The sequence below is a fragment of the Ammospiza caudacuta genome, chromosome 2 (genome assembly GCF_027887145.1).
Source record: "Ammospiza caudacuta isolate bAmmCau1 chromosome 2, bAmmCau1.pri, whole genome shotgun sequence".
NCBI classification, from domain to species: Eukaryota; Metazoa; Chordata; class Aves; order Passeriformes; family Passerellidae; genus Ammospiza; species Ammospiza caudacuta.
In genome coordinates this window covers 112166359-112184813 of record NC_080594.1, presented here as the reverse complement: position 1 = coordinate 112184813, position 18455 = coordinate 112166359, and the positions used below count along the sequence as shown (strand labels likewise).

General features: G+C 35.5%; 1 protein-coding gene across 1 annotated transcript in view; it reads left to right on the top strand.

The window, feature by feature from the left end:
- Positions 1–18455, top strand: part of CFAP47 (cilia and flagella associated protein 47) — a 261632-nt gene that overhangs the window by 170491 nt on the left and 72686 nt on the right. The window contains exons 52-54 of the mRNA XM_058800177.1: positions 8738–8913; positions 11248–11355; positions 14872–14983. Of these exons, the coding sequence (XP_058656160.1) occupies positions 8738–8913; positions 11248–11355; positions 14872–14983 (396 nt within the window). The remainder of the gene's footprint in view (positions 1–8737; positions 8914–11247; positions 11356–14871; positions 14984–18455) is intronic.

Here is an 18455-nt window from a genome sequence, read left to right as displayed (position 1 = left end):
AAGTTAAAGGATGAAATAATGCCTCATGTCCAAATATGTGGATATGCCAAAAAAAAGTTTGTCAGGTGGTTGCAGTAGCAATTCTTTCCCTCACAAACTGATCTGCCAGTGGTCAAAACCGAGCAGACAGAAATGTGGAGAAATCTGTATTTAAAGGCCTTTATACTCTCACTTCCATGATTCATGGATTCACAATTATCTAATAAACACTTTCAACATCTTCCCCATAGAGAGGAAGAGGCTTTTTCTGATTGACAGCAGAAATAAACTGCACAGACCCAGGGAAATTCAAGTGTAGGCCTTGCTTCAGACTGCTCTAATTTTTGCTTTTTAAAAGGTTCTAGTAAAAGATGTGATGGTGTTCACAGGGGTCTCAGGTTGAGGGAAGAGATGAGAATTTGACTCCATGTTTCAGAAGGCTTGATTTATTATTTTATCATATATATTACATTAAAACTAGACTAAAAGAATAGAAGAAAGGATTTCATCAGAAGGCTGGCTAAGAATAGAATAAGAAAGAATGATAACAAAGGTTTGTGGCTCGGACTGTCTGAGCCAGCTGGGCTGTGATTGGCCATTAATTAGAAACAATCAACATGAGACCAATCACAGATGCACCTTTTGCATTCCACAGCAGCAGATAATCAATGTTCACATTTTGTTCCTCAGGTCTCTCAGTTTCTCAGGAGGAAAAATCCTAAGGAAAGGATTTTTCATAAAAGATGTCTGCGACAAACAGATACCATCAATAAGAAAATAGATATAGATGTTACTGTTATTAATAAGCATTGCTTGTGATATACTGAGTTTGCATTACTTTAGTAGACTGACTGCTAAGGGAATGTGTGGGACAGACTGCAAATACCTTTAGCATTGAAGTAAATATTTATATGCAGCATTTGTTGTTTCATGTGAGACAGTAATCTATGAGCAAATCTCAAGGGTTTAAAAGTTAACTTTTCCTGGAGCAACAACTAGCAATGAGGCTGTTCTCAAAGTTTATCTGATCTTACGAGTCATAGTAAGGAACAGGAAAAGAGATAACTCTTATGGAGATTGTTACCTTTGATTTATATATAATTCTTTTTTCAGAAAAACTATGAACATTTAAGAAGTTCTCTTCCTATTATAATACATTCTGGCTCCTGAGACTGCAGAGATATGCCAAAAATAAAAGTTAGATTTAAAAAAAACAAGTGGCTAGAATCTAGGAGAGAAAGATTTTTATCAGAGCAATTTTACTTGTAGAAAATTCAGGAGAAAAAGTTTTTCTCCACAGAAACCTTGAAAATTTCAGATTTCTGTTAAAATTATCTGTACATGTTTTGTCCAAGTGATAATTATGGTATCAGTCTTTTAAATTGTGAAGAAAAATGCTTCCTTAAAAATCTATCTTTAGACCTACAGAATGAGAGAGTCACAGTAGGTGCAAGATCTAAGACAGTCAAATTAATTAGCATTTACCTCCACTGATTGATTAACTTGATGGTAGGTGGTGTAGCTGAGATGTAAATTACCTCATTAGTATGGTGATAAAAATTCAGTAAAATTAGATATTATTGGAGTTAGTTAGTACTTTTTAAGTAAAGAATTATTTTTAGTTAGCTCATAACAGCATGAGCTGTGAGTAGAGGCACATAGTAGAATATTTTCTTCCACATTTTGCAGGAGTCTTTAAAGTTGGTGGAAATAGTGTAATAGTTCTTCTGCTATTCTAGCTTTGGGTTCTGATAGGTGGTTGTAAGTTTATTTTTACCAAGTATTTCTGTAGGTCTTTGAAGCACTGGAACCTGGGCAGTGCTGGTCATTGCCTTTTCCTGGTCAGTTCTGAGTGAGCTGATATTCAGCTCATTTCACTGATACAGACTTTGTTGTGTTTGTAGTTGCATGTCAGAGATTTCTAACCTCATCACATCAAATTTTCAATCCAGGACAGTTGAGTCAAAATATTAATCCAGTATTAAACTAATAGACTAATTAAATTAAATTCCTAGAAGCAATTCTGTGGTTTTAGTTACTTTATAAATATGTAGAAATCATCAGCACTCACCAATCCTTTCAAAGTATTTTCTAGTCTATTGGATTTGTGAATTTATGGCATTATTATGACTTTATGTAGCCCTTGAAAACAAATCAGTGAAACCAGTAGAAAATAATTACAGCTAGGTGTTGTAGCATTATATGGGCAAATACAATTAGTTCAGGAGCTAAACCTTGAAGTTCTGTACATAGCAGAGTCCAGGGATAATAGTGCAGTTCTGTGGTAAATAAGGGACACAGATTTACTTCAACATTTACCCTGAATTACATTGAAAGAACTCTGAGAGTAAGATTTAGTCTAGATCTGAGAGAAATTATTGAAAAAGACAGGTTTTCCAAACTATCTACCTGATATATAAGAAGCTATTTGGAAATTGAAAGTATCCTAAATTTTGCATCTCCTTAACTTCTCTGAAAGAAAGAGTCACAAATGCTGATTTTCACTATTTTGAGACTGATTTTGGGCAGTTATCTCAGTGTGATGGCATGCTTGCAAAAGAGTTTGCATATAACAACTCCATGAGACATACCTGACTTTGAAAATGCAGTAGTCACTCGTATCTCTCTTGACTTCATTCTCTAAGAACAGTACATTTCTCACTTGCAAATGTTGCACTTTTCAGTGATTTTTATTGAGTGATACTGACTTTAATTATTTTGTTCTGCTGTTGTGGATATGACAGTCTCTGAAGGAGAAAGGATTATCTGAAAAAAAGAGAAATGTCTGTTTTTGAGAGATGCAGCCTGGATTTACATCACACAAAATATTTCTATCACCCAAGGGGTGTAAATACATCTATTGATTTGATTCAAACTGTTTTCTATCATTGGCACCTCATATATTGTGTGCATGCATCTGCACAGCAAAGTGACCCATAAAAATGATGAATAGGAGCTGTATTGAAATCTGTCACTTGCTGAGTCATGCTTTCCAAAAATGTTGATGACAAAGTAGGTGTAAATGATTTTCCTGTAAAATCCTCTGAAGATTAATTTGGTGCTTTGTTACATTAATTCAGTGTCAGGTATCAGAAGCAGCCCATCTTTCTGCAGTCAAACTCAGTCAATTTCAGAATGCCAAATGTGCTGTTGGACACATCAGCATCAGCAGCAGCGTGGGCAGCAGGTGAGGGAGAGGATTCTGTTCCTCTGCTCTGTTCTGCTCTGGTGAGACCCCATCTGCAGAGCTGAGTCCAGCTCTGGGGTCCCCAGCACAGGAAGGACAGGGACCTCTGGGAAAAAGCCAGGAAAAGGACAGGGACCTCTGGGAAAAAGAGGTCACCAGGATGATTAGAGGGAGCATCTCTCCTGTGAGTAAAGGATGAGAGAATTGGGGTTGTTCAGCCTGGAGAAGAGAAGGCTGCAGGGTGACCTAATGTGGCCTTCCAGTTCTTGAAGGGAGCCTCCAGGAAAGACAGAGAGAAACTTCCTACAAGAGCATGCAGTGACAGGACAAGGGAGAATGGACTCAAACTGACAGGGAGTAGATTTAGATTGGATATTAGGGGAAGTTTCTTACTGTGGGGGTGGTGAGGCCCTGGTACAGGTTCCCTGGAGAAGTTGCAGATGCCCCATCCCTGGAAGTGTTCAAGGCAAGGATGGATGGAGCTCTGAGCAACCTGCTTCAGTGGAAGGTGTTTCTGCCCATGGAATGAGATGATCTTTAAGGTCTCTTCCAACCCAAACAGTTCTATGATTCTGTGTTCTGTGATCTCCTTCTCCATTGATTCTGCGATCTCCTCCATTGATTCTGCTAATGGAAAAGATTGACTTCTACATTTTTTAGTAGGGCTTTGATGAGCCAGCTTACTGCATGAGGTGATTAGGGCAACTGAGCTGATCACTGGAAGTGCCAATCTTCAGTATAGACATTGGGAGAAAATATCTGTAATTGGTAATTTCTTCTAACACTGCTGAAGCTGAGAAGGAAATCTTCCTCAGGATTTGGCTCTCAGGAATATGGAGAGTTATTGAGCTTCGGTCTCCATGGATGCAGAGGTGCCCTTGATTTCAAATTCAAAAAAGTATTCATTAAGATGTGAGCATAGTTATTACTTTCTCAGTTGTGGGAATTTGGGATGTTAATTTTACTTTGACTCAGTCTGTATCCCCCTGTCAGGTATACTTCTTATAATTATCTTTAAATAGCACTTTGCTTAGCATTCAACTCATCTTTGAAGAGTTTTGAAAACTCAGCTTTTTCTGCCTATCTTTGCATGTAAATCCAAATATGTGCATATTATTTAGTTCATTAGTTTTCCTTTATGTATGTATAAATTATTGCAATATCAATTTGGTATGGGTTGTGGCATCTTTTGGTGGAGCTGACGATAACAGAGATTAATTCAGTCATTAAATGTAATACTTTTTCAGTCTATTGTTTTCCTTCCATTTCAGAAAAATAATTTTTGTAATCATCTCTTGCAAAACATTGTTTTCCTAGTTTGTTTGCTTGGTACAATATGTAGGCCCCATTAAAAGGTTAACAGTGTTGTAATTTTTAGTCAGGGAACTTAGAATTATTGTAATAACTTATGAGCTAATTGTTGCTGTATTCTGTTTCAGGGCATTACTTAGACTCTAATGCATATTTCAGCTAAAAGCAATTCAATTCAGTGTGATTTTCCTATGTAAATTTATATGTAAATTTAAACCTGAAATTCACTGCCCTTTTAGTATCTGATATTATGTTCTGTACAAATTTTTCCCTTCTAGTTAATTTCCTGTACTGCAATAAGAATGAATTCCTTGCTAAGCAGGTTTTACAAATATATAATTTGCTTAAGGTGTTTAGTCCTAAATTTCAAGCAGTTCAATCTGCTGTTCTGATAGACTTCACTGCTGATGAACAGTTGGTGCCTTTTTGAGAGCTGGTATTTTATAAGGCAAAATATGCCAAGTAAAATGGGGAAAAAAACCAGTATCAAGAGAATAGCAATGCTGTGGTTCTCTAGCCTCATAACCCTACGTGGAAAGGAGAGGATTATCTTGGAAATTCATTTACATCTCAGAGAGAAAAAAAAAAGGCAAAAAAAAAAAGGAGGACCTTGTACAATGAGGGAGGTGGTTCACTCCACAAAGATCTCCATTAACTTAGGAGTGAATAGGGAGCCTGAAGGACACAGTGGCTCAGGGCAGAGGAGTTCCATGTGTGAATGATGAGTGCCAGAAAGGCCCAGCTGAGTCTGGGCATGGGTGTCTGGGTTGGGGTGTGTGGGGAAAAGGATGGTGAGGTGTGACCTGGGACACTTTGCATCAAGCACTTCAAGAGCCAGAACTGATTTCTAGAAGTAGTTTGACCAAACTGGGCTGAGCTCTATTGAATGTGGCCCTCTTCTCAAACTGTTCTCAATTGCTGCTGCTGAATTCAATGGAGCCTCTTCTGTTCCGAGAAACAGAAATGAGTTAATAATGAGAATACAGCAGGAGACTCGAACTCCTGCTACTGACATGTAGACACTGATGGGGATGTTGAAAGCTTTGGTCATTTTGAGCCTATGGAGGAGAGAAGCCAGGATCTGTTTTTTCAACAATATTGCCACCATTCCAGGCTCAGTCCTTGTTTGAGCAACATTCCTGCTTGTCAGGTGCAGCACAGAGATAGAAGGCACTTGTTACTTGTCCATCTAGAAGAACCATCATTTGGACAAGGACCCACAAAGGGAAGATTTTCTGCTGCATTATCTCACCAGGCCTATCAAAATAACTTTCCTGCTGCTTACTGAAATTAAAAATTTGCTTCTGTAGCCACAGCCTGGCAAACTCGGGAGCAAATCCAAATGCTTTCACCTCAAGGTCTATGGATTGAAAAAGCTTCAAACAATGTGGAATGAATGCCATCTCCTTAATGAAATTGGATTTTAATTTAAAACAATTTTTCTAAAGAATAACAGCTTTAGTGAGTCTCTTTAGACACTTTGGCCAGGCGGGGTTTTTATTGACACATGCTGATGGTGAGAAACAGGATTATTATTGAAGATGGAACACAGAGAATTGTTATGCACAGTAACTGTAGAATGTGTCTATCTTCCTGCAGATTACCTTGTTGAACTTAGAAGAGGATTAGTTGATATTTCAGTGCAGTGTATACATTAATAAAAGTAAAATTGCATATTATGGACTTAAATAAATTAGATCCAGTTGCTCAAAGAAGGAAATAGAGAAAGGAATGATGAGAAAGTCTTTGGGAAAAAATATGTCAGGAAAGTATTTCAGCACACAAGTGTAATATCACAAATGATCAATTGAGGATGGTGAGCATCTTTTGAAACAAGAGTCTGGTTTACAAAGTATCAGACCTATGCATAGACAGGCTATTAATGAAGGATTGAGTGTTAGAAGTCCATTGTTTTTTCAATTTCCACAGAGAATAAATGTTATCTCATATTTACATTTTGTTTTATTTAATTTTAACTCTGGTGAGATTATTGTAAATAACCTGAACTGTACAAGAATTGGGTAATTGAAAGTTCAAAAGGAATAATAGCATGACATATTGCACAAAAGTGGCTCTATTTTGGTGACTGGCAGCCTTGATATAAGAAATGTTTGAGGAAAGAGAATAATTTCCTTCTTTTCTCAACTTTTACATTTCTCCTCTATCAAAATGTTTATAAAATACTCAGCACTGAAATGTGGAACTAAATTAATGACTATAAATGTGTTTGGAAATTGCCTGTGATGTTCTTCTTTTACATTCGGTCTGATAAAATGGCCCTTTCAAGAAAAATAAGAAAAATAGAACTCTTAGCAATTGCATGGGCATTTTGTTATTTATCCTAGTTCTATGCCTCCATAACAATCCAATAAGGCCTGGAAACATAAAAAAGTTTATATATATATATATATATAAACTTTTTTTTTTAATACATCTGCTCTTATTACCACCTATGAATTAGCAGATCATTGAAATGTGTATGGCAATTCCAGGCAATTTTCCTGGGAAATTCCAGGGAAATACATAACCCTAAGCATTCATTTTATACTGGCAAGAGAAAATTGTTTTATGATAATACTGGCAATGTAAAATTTCCTTTGTGTACAAGATTAAAAAGATTTCTTTCATAGTTGTTGCTTTTTTCCAAATCAGCTGTCCCATATTTCCTTTTTACTGTAAAAATATTTTTTAACACAGCATGTAGATGCTTTACAATAAAATTGTTATGAAGCCTTTGGCAATAAAATGGTAGATAGATTTAGAAACTTGTTTACACCAGTAAAAACTATTAATCTGAGCTTTAAAATATTTTATGGCAAATTTAAATCCCATTTTACTGATGCAAGGCACTTAAATGATTTAAAATGTTGGTGTAATCTTGCCATCTGTAGAACATTAAATGTGTTTTATGTATATTCCAGTAGTCATTGTCTATAAATGGAAATGTATAGAAATTTACCAAATCATAGGCAGGCTGAAATCAGTGGGAGGCAGCTCTGTGTGGGGTCATAAAAGTATTTCATATTCATTTTTAGTGTGTTATTAATTTTAATAAGCATTTTATATTTTTCTCCTTTCATATTGCAACTTGAATTATTTACTTTAAAAAAAAAACTATGTGGAATAATTTTGCTGTGAGAAGCAAATCACTATATCTTAAAAGGCCAAACCAACGTGGATTTTGAAATAAACTGCTTGGTTAGAGCAAAGAAAAGAGAACAAAAAAGAGTAGACACAAATATAGGTACAGAGAAATAAATACATATTCTTATTTTTGGATTTTGTGTATTTTGTATGGATAAATATGTATAAATAGAACATATATATTTTAAACTGCAGATGTGTCTCCTGGATTATCACATTGTGCTGCCTTCATAAGTAAATTCCTTCTGGTCTATTCAAAGTGCTTTATTTCATGAATTGTATTGATATTGATGCAGACTGGGCACACAGGATGGATTTACACCATTTCTAATTTACAGCAAAAGGAACTCTTCTGAAATGTAGCAGCTGTGAAGAGTGAGCTGTCTCTGCCCAATTCCTGCTCATCCTAAAGGTGTAAAATATGCAGATTTATCTAATGAGACCATATTTTGGCTCTGTTTTGTTACGGTAACTGGAGTTTTTATGCACTTTTAACTGAATCAATGTTTTCCAGGTGGTCAAGGAAAGATGGTCTTTGCCCTGGACTTTAAACAAAGATACAGAGATCACTAGTGAGGGAAATGGCCTAAAGGAATAAGAGAGGGAGCATTTATTGTGGTGCTGTTGTTTTAATGTCAGGTATTATGATGTAACTTATAAATTAAGGAACCAGATCCAGCAGAATTCAGCCTAATCATTTGCCAGTTTTCAAAGTAGTTATTTGTGGAATTTTCCAATTGCTTGGCTGTTGGGAGACAGCTTGGAGATTTTACCTGCTTGGCATTACAGCTGATGGGCTTAGGAGTTGTGTTTTGGCAAGACTGGCTCATATCTTGGAAGATGATGTGAGCAGTTAGAATGCAGACCAGCCAGGAAGATTTGAACTTTTCCATATTTATGGAATTAAAGAGTTTACAATTTGAAGGTTGTCTGAAATTTTTCTTTCTTTCTGCTGCAACTTGGCTTTTTAGGGGTAGTTCACACATCAAAAAAAGCTGCAGCCTGAGTTTGCATAAGTGTAAACAATGAGTAAGTACCTTACACTTTTTTGAGAAATATCTTTTAAGTGTAATTGCTCATAATTAATTTTGTGATTTTTGCATTGTTTTTTCCTAGGATACTGTTGGAATTAATATTCCCATCACTAATCCTACCAATAAAGTTCTCAAGATGAGTGTGCTGCTGGACCATCCATCCTTATTTGGGGAAAACTCTTTCATTCTCAAGCCCAAACAAACATTTTCATATCACCTGAAGTTCTCTGCAGCTGCTGTTGGTGCTTTTGCTGGAAGGTATGGTGTAGAGTTTTGGTACTTGTAATTGTGCCTGTTTTACTAATAAATTGACTACTTTCATTGAAACCTAAGTTCCTTGATGAAAATATTGCCCTAAAAACGACCACAGAAGTTATTAAATGGAATTAAGAAAATTTCCAGCTTTAAAAGTATTGTGTCCCTAACAGTAGCTTTCCTCTCGGGGGAAAAGCATTATTGACAGGCAATAGAATAACTCCTACAATAGAATAATTTTAGTGAACTCTAGTTCACTACAATTTAGTGAACAATGTTTTTAGAAACTTGCTTAATGTTAGAAGCCCCCCTTGAAAACTTCTGAACAGTTTTTTTTTTTTTTTTAATTTTTAAGTTCTGTAAAGGGAATAGCACAATTTCATTTTCTTCTGAGAAGAAATGAAATTGTAAAAAACAAACTAAAACATGTGGAGAACCCTTTAACTCTCTTCACTTAAATCCATTTACCTTCATGATCTTCTGTTACTTAACCATGATCCACTAAATGAATATGGGGAGGTTTTAAATAAAATTTTTTCATTACATTGGAAATCCCAGTGAAAACCTGTAGATATCTTAATTAGCAATAAAAAGACAGATGACCTCTTGGTCTTAGTTTCAACTAAAACAGTTCAGCAAGTAATTGAACAGTGTAGAATTGCAAAGCTTACTTTCCTGGGATTTGGTTACCAAAGCATTATTTAGTCTAAAGGCTAATTGAAAAACAATTCTCTGTTTTTCAGTTATCTCAACTGACTGGCAAAAATATGGGGATGGGGTGGAGGATGGGGTGGTCATTTAAGAGGAGGGCAGAGACAAACACCAGTTTTGAAAGAATATATTCAAAGTCAAAATCCATTCAGAGGTTTATTCAGTTTGCTTGTATTGATTTTTCTAAAGACCAGAATAATGTCAGATGTCATTGAGTGATACAGATTCAAATAATACTGTTTTATAAAAATGAGTACTTTTATAACTCTACTAAGTATCTTTATTTTGTAGATATTATGCTATCTTAAACTGAAGATGAGAATAGAGCTCATCTTTTTTGTTTTCATACCAGATAATATTTCTGGTATGAAAATATTTTTCAAGTGCAGAATTTCCAAATAATAAGATAAATGTTTATTTTAACAGGACAAAATTTTGGGCTCAGCTTTGGTGGGCTGGGGCTTAGGGGATATATGCAAGGTGAAATAAAGCACATGTGCACATTCTCCAAATGGTTTTGCAGTTTTGCTTCAGAAGTGTGCAATAGCTCTTTTAAATTGCAGTAGCTCCCACAGGCTGCAGTTACAGCTGGGCAGAGGTACTTGCACATTACATCCACACTATTAACTTCTTTTTCTGAAACCATGCTCTGTTTTCTTTGCTATGTTAGCAGCTGGGAAGAACTGTTGGAAAAAGGGACTGTGGCAGGTGTACCTTTTCAAATGGTTGATTCTTTCCTAGAGCTGTTTTATGCTCACTTTAAAAGCTCTGTTGGCACAGGGGATGGTCTGGAACCATAAAGTCATGGAATGGACATAGTTATCTATAATTTAGAAAAAGAACTCATCCTTAGAGGGTCATGGGTTTGTACAGTGCATTTCTTCTGAGTTTTTATATGCTTCCAGTGCTTTGGTTTAATATTATTATGACTCAGCTACTCAAAAATCCTCAAGAAATAGAAAAAAAATTCTGCAGTAGGAAAGGACTGTATTAGAGTGTCTGTAACTGAAATATATTTCTGTACATATCTCACCCAGCAGGATACAATTTTCAGTCATGACAATCCTTGATTGTATATCAAAGCAATATATTGAATATTCCTTGAAGTGTATCTCTTTGTCATGCTTATAGGGATGTGTCTATATCTATTTCTCACTTTACTACTAGATTTGAAAAAATTTTCCTTTTTAAAATTATTGTATAGTATTTCTGTTACTTTGCCCTTCAAAATGACTAAAAAGAAAATACTGTGATAGTGAAATGAAATTAAAGCTTTCTCTTATAAGCTGAAATATGTTTGGGTTGTATTTTTGATAAAAGAAAGCTAACAAACAAAAAAATAAAATTGAATTCTATTTTTAATGAATTATTTTTACAATGAATTTTATTGGTTGAATTTAAGAAAGATGAAGAAGAGATTTTGTTGCATTGGGAATTCTAAATATTATTACACTTGGTAGCTGAATTCAAATACCAGTGAGAGCTGTTAGAAGAAAAATATGATCTAATTAAAGAAATCACTGTGCTGAAATCATTAGGTTTCCCCTCAATTTTAATCTGTTTGGGTTTTTTTTAAAGATCTGAAAAAAACCAGCTGTCATGTTGAGGTTCTGTATCTGTTTTTAGTGTCATGTTCCGGTCAGATGTGGTTGGAGAATTTTGGTATGCCCTGAAGTTCAATGTGGAGAAGCCATCACCAGCTGCCCTGCCTGATATAGGATGTGAGCTTGGAAAGTGAGTAGTTCATGGTGCTGGACTGGGTCTCTGCTTTATCATGGAAAACATATGAAAATTTAAACTCAGAATAGTGCTCTATGTCTGCTGTAGAAGATTGCAGAATATTTTTTAGATATATTTGCAGGTAGGTGAAATATTCCTTACAGAAAAGCAATTGAAATGAAATTTTAGCCTCTATGTAAACTTCCTTTGAATCATTTTTGCAGAAATAATTTTAACAATACCGCAGAATCTAAGTACCCAGATCCATTGTACAGAGCTCTGTAGGTTTGCTTTATTTTCTGTTTTTTTCCTTCTCTCTGAACTAGGAGTTTACTGAAAATCTTGTTTTACAAATGCTGGTGTACCCGTTAGCAGTATCTTTTAACCTCAAGAAATCGCAAAATAATGCAATTTCTTTCCTGCAGGCCCTGGGATAGACATGGTTGAAACACTGCAAATGTTAAGAAAATGGACACCTTGGGGAAATTAACCCAATTATTACCATCCTTCAACAAAATTTCAATGTGCATTTTGACAGCATAATGTTCAGTTCCATTCTGACTTTCAAGACATAAACTAAAAAATTGAGGATAAGGCTTTGAAGAATGTCAAAACTTCAGCAGTGCTTTTCCACATATTACCTCCACTTCCTAACAGTTTCTGTGGACACACTGCTCTTCTGCATGCCAAATTCCCCTTCATTGTATCTTTGGCTAAACCTGTAGTTAACAGACATTGCAGACTGAGCAGAAATGTTGTTAGAGAGCACAACATGAAATTTTACCTGATTAAATTTTTGTGAGTGAATATATTCTTCTGTTCAAATATGATGCACAAGCTGAAGATAACTGACAATGCCTTTCTTATTATGTTCTAAAGAAAAAAAATTGTGCTATTTCCTGGCTTTTACTTGACAATTCTGGGCTGACTGGAGTAAAACCCATAATTTTTCTCTACTATGTAGGCTCTTGCTATTAGGAATTAGGAATTACTTAAAACCTTTTTATTCAGACTTTCTGGCACTCATAATTTTCTCTGACATGCACTGCCTGAAAACTACATGCACAAATGGTCTGGTGGAAAATGGCAAGTCATCCTTTCCTACTGCAAGTAAAATGGATGTGGGAAAAGATTAGCTCCATTAACTACAACTCTTCCTGTTAAAACTCTTATCTAAAACTCCTCAAAGCTCATGCTTTATTTTTTTCAAATGAGCTTTCTTTTCCCTTTACAAGTACATGCATGCTGTAGTTCCTATGCATTTGTAAATATGTGGGGGAACACTGGAGACTTCTGGGCTCTGTGGTACAAGAAAGTCAAGGAGCTACTGGAGAGGGTCCAGCAGAGGCCACAGGAATGAGGAGGGGTCTGGAGCATCTCCCTTGTGAGGAGAGGCTGTGAGAGCTGTGCCTCTTTAGTCTGGAGAGGAGAAGGCTGGGAGGGCATCTCATCAATACATATAAATAGCACAAAGGGGGTGCCAAGAGGATGGTGCCAGGCTCTTGTTGGTGGTGTCCAGCAGTGCCAGCATAATGTCATCAGCACTCTTGTTGAAGTGCAAAGTGTCGGACAATGGCAGTCGGTGATGCCATTGAGGTTACTGGGAATTTCTCTGCCTCATGAAAAGTGTGACAGTCCAAATAAATTGGCTGCATTAATGCATGTTGAATATAAAAAGGCAGTTCAGGTAGATATCTGTGTATTGTCTAAGAAAGATATCAGCTGGGGAGTTTTTTGAGTGGATGTAATTCTTTGCTATGTATCCAGAAATGTGAACTGTAAACATCACCAAATGTTTGAAGTATTTCTGGTTGGTGAAGATTTGTATTTTTTAACAGATTAACTTTCATTCTACCCTTTTCCCTGAATGCGGAAGAAACATTAGCATATGAATATAAGAATAATGTTTTTCATTGTGTCCTCTTTTTCTATTGATCTGAAAAAAATTGGTATTTGTGTTCTTGAAACATTTCCTAGAATTGGATTAGGGTCAAGATCCCACTGATAACTTAGAATCAATTTCTAACCAATTATTGAAAGAGAAAAAAAAAAGAAAAGCAGTTAATCCTTTAGTCCTTCTTCATATTCCCTGAAATTCTGGGGCTATCACAGTCAGATCTCCTTTTTGTTTGTGTCAAGGTAGATTTAACACATCCCTTAGCAAAGTCTTTAGGGAGGGAAACCTTCTCCTTGATGTTTTTCAGCTTTCCTTATCCATCCTGTTATGGGCTCCACAGTGGAGTCATTGAAGAGGAGTCAGTTGAATGATGTTCACAGTGACCTGGAATTTACTGCCACATGCAACAATTTGTCCAGCATAACCATCATAGTCAATCTGTGTGGGGTGGCAGGATTTTGATGACTTGAAGAACTTCTAACAGTCGAGTAATTCCTGAAATTTCAGATATTCCAACTTAGTTTTCCCTTTGACAAAATATTACATATGAAGGAGACCAGGCCAAAAAAAAAAAAAAAAAAAAAAAAGTAGAGAGGATAAATGTGAAAAATGAGAATTATCAAGTGAGTCTGAAGTTCCTGTGTGAAAGTTTATTAATATTTCTTTACTCTCAGGTTTTTAGACTAAATGATACAATGCTCTGACAGTGTTAGTCAGAATCAATTCTGGTGCTCACTGCTGGGGATTTATGCCACTGCATGGGCTGGAAGGAATCCACCTGTTAACAGGTTTTAGGGGCTGAAGTTACAGTCATAAAGCTGGACTGAAATATCTACTGAATGTTGCTTTTTATATTTTCTTTTTCCTTACTGATTTAGCTATGATTAACGGACTAATTTTTTCCAGATGATAAATATGTGCAACAATCTGGCAGTTGACCTGCCACAGCTTTGACTACAGGGAATATCCATTGGGAGATAAATTACAGCAAAACCAATATATGTATCTCATTTTTCAAACTTTTCTTATTTACTGTTTTCACTTGTTCACCTTGAACCTCTTCTCTGTGTCCCTTGGTATTACAACAAGAATGTGATTTATGGCTATATAACTTTGCTGAAAAGAAAAAATGTGATATTTTGACCAGAATAGAGGAAATTTTGGGAGTCTTATGAATTATTTTAAAAATTTTCTCCATATTGAAATTATCTCATGAATATTCTTTAACTGGAAAATAAAGAAAGAAAGTCTGTAAATAGAGGGCCAGGTGATTTAAGGAATCAGCATACTCCAATCTTTGTTCTGAGAGGGTCACTATTCTCATTAGAAAATATAATCTACATGTGGAACATAATGATTCTGTGATTATGCTCTAATAAAAAACACAAAAAATGAACAAAATGAAACATTGAATGAATTCAGGATGTATTAATAATGATTATTGATAATAATTTAAGTTACTAAATATGTTTCCCCTCTAGTGGGGAAATGCCAGTGCAATAAAACTTAATTATTATGTTTAAAATTAAAAAAAAATCCAGAACTTTTCAGGAAATAAAAACCCGTATGCATAATGACATATAATGGAAGGAGCTTTGTAATAAATCATCATTGTGTATATGATTTTTTTCCAGATGGACTCTTACACACCTACCTCTTACTAATCCTACTAATGACACTCTGGTGCTGCAAGTGGTTAACAGCGACCCCTGCCATTTTGCAGTTGAGACTGACCCAACACAACTTGTAAGTAAGATTTCTGTGTTTTCACAAAAAGGATAGAAGAGAGCCTTCTTTTAAAAACAAATTCAATTGTGTATTGTACTGTGTGTTCAGAATATACAATCTTTTAGACATTTTAAGTACATATTTTAGAGGTTTTATAGCCTGAGGAAGAAAACAATTAAACTTGAAAAGCAACTCAAGCTGAAGTTCAGATGTTTTGTTCTTTCCTGGAATGGTTTTGAGCAGGACTGCAGTGTAGGTTGTAAATAATTCAGGAGATATTAGAAGGAGAAGTTGTAAACAAAGCAGCTGGGTAGAAGATTCATAAGTATCTAATAATCAACAGAATAACTAGGTAAATATTTAGGTTAGTAGATAAACTATTAATGGAAGAATACAAGTATATCTAATATTATAAGCAACTTGCAAGGAATATGAATAATAATTGATCAATATAGCTGCAAAGAAGCTTCAAGAAAATACCTAGAATCATTTTATTCTGCAAATTCAGTTACCTTGAGAGTGATTTCTCTTAACACTCTCATTGTCATGTACTCCACTTTTTCCTCCTCCATCACAGAAGCCCTTCCATCTTGCTGCCTAACATTTATGTCCTTTCTAGGAATAACAATGGTGTAGGTTGTTTCAGCTTTTGTATGTTCATTGAGATTTGCTAGAGTTCTAGGTGGTCAGGGTTCAGAAAAATATTTCTTATTGACCACTGAATACTAGTTAATAGTACAGGCCCCTTGAGCAATTCTTTGGGTATTATTAAGGTGATTCTATGAAATATGTGACCTTTTCATGATGGGGAGATGAGAAAAGGGGAGTGCATAGATGGACAGATGCATGTAAACTCTGTATCTGAATGAGTGGCATTGAGTGCCTCCATCACAGCCTCTTAGGATATGAATTCAGAGCCTTTACCACAAAAAAAACCCAAAAAACAAAACAAAACAAAACAAAAAAATACCACCACCACCAACAAAAAAAAAACCCCACCAAAAACAAAACCAAAAAACAACCAACCAAACAAGCAAAAAAAACAGAAAAAAAAGAAAGAAGAAATAAATGTGTGCAGGACAGGAAAGAAATAGAGAAATAATGGTGCCTTTTCTAGATATGAAGAAGGTAATCCAGGGAAGATAGCAAAGTTGGTCGGTCCCTTCCAAAGCAAACTATTCTACAACTTATGATTCTATTCCTACAAAATGGTTTAAGAGGCAGGGAGAGGAATATTGTAATAAAATATAACTAAGAAGATACAAAGGACCATATGGGGAAAATAGAGGAATGATACATAGTCATTATAGGTTCAGTTTTCAGAAGCTGAACAGTTTTCAGCCTTAAATGTAGCAGTACAGCCAGACCAAATGTTCCTAAAAGGGTTTCTGATGGTAACAGTTAAATGAGATCAAACTTCTTTACTCAGCTTCCCTAAATATTGCTATGTAGGATTCCATTAAATTAAAAGTATCAAACATTAAGTTTTTTCTAGTCTGTCTTTTCTGTCATGCACAATAACATGTCTTTATACACTATGGTAAACCCTAACAAATGCTATTACTAATTATTTAATGAATTGATATTTGATTAGGGGCTCAGAAACAAAATGGATGCAAACTATATTAATTGTCTGGGAGTATTGTAGATGTATTTTGTTTGGGTCATTGCCACAGAAGTGGGTTAGATTTAACTATAGTGACTTTTGGCTGCTGCAGATTGCATATTACCTTGTGCAGGAAATTAACAAGAAAAAAATATCTCTGCTCCCATAATTTATCATCAGAGATTCACACACCAACAATAGCTACATTACTTTGTGTTGGAAAAGACACATTCAACACTAAATGCAGTAATTTTCTCTCTCCTTTTTATTATAATCCTCAGTCCTGTATATCATTATGGATTGAATTCTGAAATGTTCCTAGTTAATTGCAGTAGTTCTTCCAGTTACAGGATGGCTTTGTTTGCTAAATGCAACTACTTAATATTTACTTCATGTAGCTGTCCCTTTTTGAACCTGTTTCTTTCATTACAGACCCATGTGTGGAGAGGTTATTTAATTTCCTTCAGTTTTGGTGACAAAGTCAGAGGGTGGTGTTTATCACAGAATCACAGAATGATTGGGCTGGAGACCATCTATTCCAACCCCTTTGGTGAAGCAGGTTCAGCCAGAGGAGGTTGCACAGGATCACCTCCAGGCAGGTTTTGGGTATCTCCAGAGATGGAGACTCCACAGCTTCTCTGGGCAGCCTGCTCCAGTGCTTGGTCACCCTCACAGGAAAGAAGTTTTTATACATATTGAAGTGGAACTTCCTGTCAATGGGCAACACTGGAAGGAGTTTGGCATTTGCCCTTAAGATAATTGTACACACTGATGAGGTCCCCTCTCAGTTGTCTCTCCTCATTAGAGATGCTCCAGACCTCCAGTCACTTTTGTGGGCTCTGCTGGACCCTCTCCAGTAATTCCTTGTCTTTCTTGGACTGGGGAGCCCAAAACTGGACACAGCACTCCACATGTTCTTACTTCTGAATATTTTGCATACTAGCACTCAACACTGCATTCAAATTCCAGAAGATTACTGCTTATAAACCATGCTCAGTGTTTCAGGTATTGGTTTATATTAATTCCCATTTCAAAGCCTTTGTTATGTGTGGAAAAAGTTTCCCATCTTAATCATTCAAATTTCTGTTCTCTTTAAAGCAGATAATACTTTCTTTTCAGCAGAAAGATTATGATTTGTGCAACCCTCAGATAAAAGAGCAAATTATTTTAACAATAGATCTAAGATGGGATTGGACAATGAAAATACATTATATTTGAAGATAGTTAGTAAAGTCAGGTCAATAACTTTGATATTTCATGTAAATTTCCATATTTGTTTTTATGTCATCTGAGATGTAGGACTTTTGAATGTACTGGACTGTTGATCAGAAAATGTCTCAAATTGGTTTCTTCAGTCCCTGGGTTATGTTAGATAAATCAGATAAAACAGTGGTATCAAAGAATTTTTTTCTTCTCTTAAGATATTTGCCTAAAATTAATCAAAATTTTGACTAATGTTTCAGAACATTAAAAAAATCCAGTATTATTATCACTTCCATGTGTGTGGAAGTTTGTTTGTTCCAGTTTCAGTTTGGAACAAAGGGCATTACTGAAATATCACAAAGGATTATTTTCTATAGAGCTGATTCAACTTCAAGTATGAACATCATTAATAACATGCTTTCTTGAGGTCCAGTTGGATTAGGCTCAAGTGTTCCTGAACTTCAGTGCGCATAATGAAGTCTAAATGAAATTCAGAGGCTTTAAATCCTTTGTCAGCTTCATGTCAATTAGAAGCAGCTCCGTTACCCTTTTGTAAACTGATAAAAATGAGAAAAGACTGCATATCTTACTGGTGGCTTTGCAATTGTAGCCTAAGTCAGTTTAAATGGAATATAACATCTTGGATTTCTTTCAATAATTTGATAAAATCTTTCAAAGATA